General features: G+C 43.3%; 1 protein-coding gene across 1 annotated transcript; it reads right to left on the reverse strand.

The window, feature by feature from the left end:
• Positions 1-4,795: 4,795 nt before the first annotated feature.
• LOC132900282 (piggyBac transposable element-derived protein 3-like) lies at positions 4,796-6,022 on the reverse strand. Its single transcript, XM_060942283.1, has 3 exons — positions 5,884-6,022; positions 5,103-5,748; positions 4,796-4,835 (listed from the first exon to the last, which is right to left on the reverse strand). The coding sequence occupies exons 1-3, from the start codon at positions 6,020-6,022 to the stop codon at positions 4,796-4,798; spliced, it is 825 nt and encodes a 274-aa protein (XP_060798266.1).
• Positions 6,023-6,378: the final 356 nt, after the last annotated feature.

Below are 6,378 nucleotides of genomic sequence, written 5' to 3' on the forward strand. Positions count from 1 at the left end.
TTCCACGAGAGACTATATCATCAGGGATGTGGAATGACGGTCAATGAACTGCAAGCTAATGGATGGTGGATTCTGGGATGCAGCAGTGCAGTATCGTCGCACATATTCAAATGTGTCAAGTGTCGGAAGTACAGAAGATGTATTGAAGGCCAGAAAATGGGCAATTTACCTGAAGACAGAATGGAAACGACTACTCCATTCATATACACCGGCATAGACTGCTTTGGTCCGATCTATGTAAAAGAAGGAAGAAAAGATGTCAAAAGATATGGACTTTTACTTACCTGTCTGTGTTCAAGAGCTGTACACATTGAAATGCTCAATGGCATGACATCTGATGCATTCATCAATGCCCTAAGAACATTCATTGCCATAAGAGGGAATGTGCATCAACTTAGAAGTGACCAAGGAACCAATTTCATTGGTGCAAGGCAAGAGTTCGCAGAACTTATGCAAGGAATGACTGGAGAAAGAGTGAAGGCTTTAGGATGCGAGTTTCTAATGAATCCTCCAGTGGCAAGTCATATGGCTGGTGTCTGGGAGAGACAAATCAGAACCATAAGAAGTGTTCTCATTGCTATTCTTGACCAGTCAGCATAAAGACTTGATAGCTCATCCCTGAGAACTTTCCTTTATGAAGTGATGGCGATCATCAATAGCAGACCACTTACTGCTGAACTTCTTAACGACCCATCCGCACCTGAACCTTTGACTCCGAATCATATTCTTATGATGAAGTCCACCACAATCTTACCTCCACCCAGACAGTTTATCAAAGAGGACCTTTATCTTCAGAAGAGGTGGCGGCAAGTGCTTAGCCAATGAGTTTTGGATTCAATGGAAAAAGAAATATGTATTGAGTTTACAACCAAGATAAAAATGGCAGAAGAACAGAAGAAACCTGAAAGTGAATGACATTGTGTTGTTACAAGATTACCAAGCCCCATGCAATGAATGGAAGCTGGCCTGAATAACAGAAGTATACCCTGGGTCAGATGATGGGGTGAGAAAGGTCAGATTGATGGTTGGTGACACCACATTTGATAAGGGTGGATCCACTATGAAAACGGTATTCCTAGAGAGACCTGTGCATAAGCTAATTACTTTACTTGAAGCAAATCAAGATGCTTAATGTTTTTCTTGACATTCTATTCTGAATGTTTCATAATGTTTTTCTCAGCATTTTATGCAGGAGAAAAGGTGGAGCTGGGGCCGGAGGTCAAAAAATAACTATTCAAACCACTCCAGTCCCCTATGGCTCAACCTCTCACTGGCCCAACTCGCAGAGGTTGCCAGGTTGCAAGAGGAATTTCCCGACATGTTCTCTCCCCTTCCCGTTCGCACCCACCTCATAGAACACCACATTGAAATGCCCCCAGGGGTGGTGGTGTGTACCCACCCCTACTGCTTACCCAAACGCATGAAAAAGGTGGTTCAGGATGAACTCAAGGCCATGCTCAAAATTGGCATAATTGAGGAGTCCCACAGTGACTGGAGCAGCCCAGCAGTCCTGGTTCCCAAGGCCAACGGGTTGGTCCAGTTCTGTGTGGACTAAAGAAAAGTCAATGTGGTGTCTAAATTTGACACATACCCAATCCCTTGCATTGATGAGTTGCTCGATCAGTAAGGCACTGGTCAATTTTATTCGACAGTAGATTTGGCAGATCACCTTGACTCCTCCATCCCAAGAGAAAATGGCCTTTTCCACATTATTCGGATTGCACCAATTTGTCACACTTCCTTTTGGGCTATTTGGGGCTCCCACTACATTCCAGCAGCTCATGGACAAGATCCTCCACCCCCATGCTGCCTATGCGGCAGCCTACCTTGATGACATCATCATATATAACAATGACTGCCATGGCACATAGAACACCTTAGGTCCATCCTAGAGTCACTGAGACGTGTGTCTCACAGCTAACCAAAAAACTGTGCAATTGGACAGGTGGAAGTACCGTATCTGGGTTTCCACTTGCATCATGGACAGGTGCGTCCCAAAATTGAAAAGACAGCAGTGATTGTGGCCTGCCTGAGGCCCAAGACCAAAAAGGGGCAGAGACAGTTCCTGGGCCTGGCTGGCTACTATCGCACGTTCATACCTACAGTGCCTTGAAAAAGTATTCATACCCCTTGAACTTTTTCACATTTTTCCACCTTACAACCACGAACTTAAAAGTTTTTTATTGAGATTTTATGTGATAGACCAACACAGAGTAGCACATAATTGTGAAGTGAAACGAAAATGATAAATGTTCTTCAAAATTTTAAACAAATAAAAATCTGAAAAATGTGATGTGCATTAGTATTCAGCCCCCCTGCATCAATACTTTGTAGAGCCACCTTTTGCTGCAATTACAGCTGCAAGTCTTTTGTGGAATGTCTCTACCAGCTTTGCACATCTAGACACTGAAATTTTTGCCCATTCTTCTTTGCAAAATAGCTCAAGCTCAGCCAGATTGGATGGAGAGCGTCTGTGAACAGCAATTTTCAAGTCTTGCCACAGATGCTCAATGGGATTTAGGTCTGTACTTTGACTGGGCCATTCTAACACATGAATATTATTTGATTTAAACCATTCCATTGTAGCTCTGGCTGTATGTTTAGGGCCATTGTCTTGCTGGAAGGTGAATCTCCTTCCCAGCCTCAAGTCTTTTGCAGCCTCCAACAGGTTTTCTTCCAGGATTGCCCTGTACAGTATTTAGCTCCATCCATCTTCCCATCAACTCTGACCAGCTTCCCTGTCCCTGCTGAAGAAAAGCATCCCCATAGCATGATGTTGCCACCACCATGTTTCACAGTGGGGATGGTGTGTGCAGGGTGATGAGCAGTGTTAGTTTTCCACCACACATAGCACTTTGCATTTAGGCCAAAAAGTTCAACTTTGGTCTCATCTGACCAAAGCACCTTCTTCCACATGTTTGCTGTGTCCCCTACATGGCTTCTGGCAAACTGCAAACGGGACTTCTTATGCCTGTCTTTCAACAATGGCTTTCTTCTTGCCATTCTTCCATAAAGGCCAGATTTGTGGAGTATACGACTTCTAGTTGTCCTGTGCACAGATTCTCCCACCTGAGCTGTGGATTTCTGCAGCTCCTCCAGAGTGATCATGGGCCTCTTGGCTGATTCTCTGACCAGTGCTCTCCTTGCTCACTCTGTCAGTTTAGGTGGACAGCCATGTCTTGGTAGGTTTGCAGTTGTGCCATACTTTTTCCATTTTTGAATGATGGATTGAACAGTGCTTCTTGAGATGTTCAGAGCTTGGGATATTTTTTTATAACCTAACCCTGCTTTAAACTTCTCCAGAACTTTATCCCTGACCTGTCTGGTGAGTTCTTTGGTCTTCATGATGCTGTTTGTTCTTCAGTGTTCTCTAACAAACCACTGAGGCCTTCACAGAACAAGTGTATTTATGCTGAGAGTAAATTACACACAGTAGGACTCTATTAACTAATTAGATGACTTCTGAAGGCAATTGATTGCACTGGATTGTATTTAGAGGTATCAGAGTACAGGGGGCTGAATACTAACGCAGACCACATTTTTCAGATTTTCATTTGTTTAAAATTTTGAAGACCATTTTTCATTTTCATTTCACTTCACAATTATGTGCTACTCTGTGTTGGTCTGTCACATAAAATCTCAATAAAAAACTTTTAAGTTCGTGGTTGTGAGGTGGAAAAATGTGAAAAAGTTCAAGGGGTATGAATACTTTTTCAAGGCACTGTAATTATTCAGACGTCACCAGCCTGCTGACTGATCTCACTAAAAAGGGAGCACCAGATCTGGTCCAGTGGATGGAGCAGTGCCAACCGGCCTTCACTAAGGTAAAAGCTGCACTGTGTGGGGGGCCACTCTTATATTCCCCTGACTTCTCTCTCCCTTTTATTTTACAGACAGATGCATCAAACAAAGGGCTGGGGGCCGTTCTGTCGCAGAAGGTGGAGGGCGAGGAACATCTGGTGCTGTATATCAGCTGCAAGCTCTCGATGCATGAAAGCAAGTACAACACCATCGAGGAGTGCCTGGCCATCAAGTGAGTGCTCCTCACTCTTCGATATTACCTGCTGGGGCACCTTTTCACCCTCTGTTCGGACCACTGCATGAAGGATGCCAATACGTGGATCACCCATTGGTATCTCACCCTCCAGCCATTTAAATTTGAGGTGGTCCACAGGCTGGGGGCATAGATGGTGGTGGTGGACTTCCTGTCCCGTCAGGGGTGGAGTCCACTGCAGGCTGGATGGCTCCCCGGCCTGAGTCATGCAGTGGGAGTATGTGGCAGCAGGGGCATGGCCAAGCATCAGTTTGTGAATGGAGGGCGGGGTCAGGGAAGGTGTGTGGCAAAGTCAGTACACCTGTTGTCGATTAATGTTGTGTTTGTGTATTTTGCAGTGAATACAAAAGGTAGAAAAGGAGGGAGAGAGCGACGAGAAGGAGGCTCTCCTGATGAGAACATGTGTGTGTGTGTGTGTGTGCGTGCGTGCGTGCGTGCATGCACCAAGTAAAGCTGAAAAGCAATGATGTTGTATGATGTTCTCATGCACTTTATTTACATGCTTACTTATCCCCTTAACACCCAAATATAGAAAAAAAAAGTGTAAAAAATTTTTTTTCAACCTAATATATGTTGTTCTAGGAAGGCTCTGATGCAAAAATTGTGTTTCTTTTTTAATTTTGACATTTTAGCAACTTTTTGGGGAAATGTTGTAAAATTACAATGTTGGCTCTCAAGGGTAGGTAGCAGAATTTCACTGGCATCATTCACACACTGTAAATGATCTGGGTGTGTTTGTCTTCACTTTCCTGCTGATAAAGGGTCACAGAAGTGATTGTATCTTCACAACAAACAACAACAATAATAGTCAGACATGTTATATTGTTTTATGACAAGTAATTTATTCAAAAAAAGTAATTTCCACTCTTTAAAAACACTGGATGAATGCTGTATGTACAAATCTGAAAACAAACTTAAGATGCATTTTTACATCTCCCTTCTTTACCTATGGTAGTCCAAAAAGCAGTTTCTTTGTTCTGAAAAACAAAGGCGGACATCACACTTCATACAAACAGTGTTAGTGTAGCCTTTAGCACACTGTCTGCACCTTCCCCTGTCAGCTTTGATGGGGAAATGCCCAGTCATGTCTTTGCAGACATCACTTGATGGGTGTGCATTTCTCCTCTTAGAGGGCCTAGCAGCTGGAGAACTCATAGGGCTTGAGGATGGCCGCCCTCGCTTTGGCACTGGGACAGATGTGCCAGTCAGGATAAGGGAGGATGCCAACTGGGCCTGCAACCGTCTCCTGATCAGGATCTCTTTCTTTGGAATAGCCCAGGCCTTGCAGTCCCGTTTGTACAGGAGCCAAGCGTTGATCACAGCTAGAATAATTGTGTGCCAGAAGATGTAGATGTACCAACGATGGGACTTGAGAGGAAACTTGTACTTGGCCGCAAATGAGTCCAGCAAATCCACTCCCCCCATGTTTTTGTTGTAGGTCGCCACGATGTTAGGCCTCTGAACTTCCACAAATGTTTTGGCAGTTTTGTCCCAACGTTTAACCTTTTCCACTGGTTCTGGGCCAGTAAAGGATGACACAAGTGTCACCTGACGGGTGTCGTACCATGTCACAGCACAAATGTTGTGGTTCTCCTCCACTCTGACATCAAATGTCCCTCTTCCCTTTTTCTTCAAGGTTTTCTCATCATTGAGGTTGCAGTTTGGAAGCCGTACTTTACTGTTAGCACAGTAAGCTAGTGTGATAAAAATAAGTATAGAACAACATAAGTATGCAGTAACAACACAATCACACAAGATTCATTGATGTTGAAAATAAGTTAACATTTTAGGACTATTGTATGGCGAATAAAACTGATGATAATACTTACATGTGTGTTGCTGAGTAAAAATGCTCTTCAGGGTGGTGAGAATGTAAGCAGTAGATGTGTTGATCGGCAACAAATGTATTCCTGACAACCAGAGGTGACAAAAATAAAAAGTTCCCAGGGATATCAACCGAAACTCCATATAAAATGCTTGGGGTCAGTTTTGACCCCACTTATGGAAAAGTTGGGTATTGATACAAAATATAAAATAACTTAAAAGAAAAAAAAAACTATACATACAAATCCAAATGAGACCATATCAAAAACACCCTATTTGAGGAATACATGGAAGGTTCGACAATATAAATGTAAAATGACAAAGATTTTGCAACAAAACTACCACTGGGGTCCGTTTGGACCCCACTTATGCATCTAAGTTTTAAGAAAATAAAGTTGCATGTGAACATCATCTCCCATCTGCTGTGCTTTGGTATTCCACCCATGTCAGGGAAACACTACAAGGATAAAGATAGCTCAAGTCTTGGGATGTGTTGGACC

Source organism: Neoarius graeffei, chromosome 16, assembly GCF_027579695.1.
Source record: "Neoarius graeffei isolate fNeoGra1 chromosome 16, fNeoGra1.pri, whole genome shotgun sequence".
NCBI lineage: Eukaryota > Metazoa > Chordata > Actinopteri > Siluriformes > Ariidae > Neoarius > Neoarius graeffei.

Coding starts and splice junctions, on each gene's coding strand:
- LOC132900282 (XM_060942283.1), bottom strand. CDS start 6,022: ATGGAGTTTCGGTTGATATCCCTGGGAACTTTTTATTTTTGTCACCTC. Junction 5,749..5,883: donor TTTTACTCAGCAACACACAT/GTAAGTATTATC, acceptor TTATCACACTAG/CTTACTGTGCTAACAGTAAA. Junction 4,836..5,102: donor ATCAAAGCTGACAGGGGAAG/GTGCAGACAGTG, acceptor TTTGTTGTGAAG/ATACAATCACTTCTGTGACC.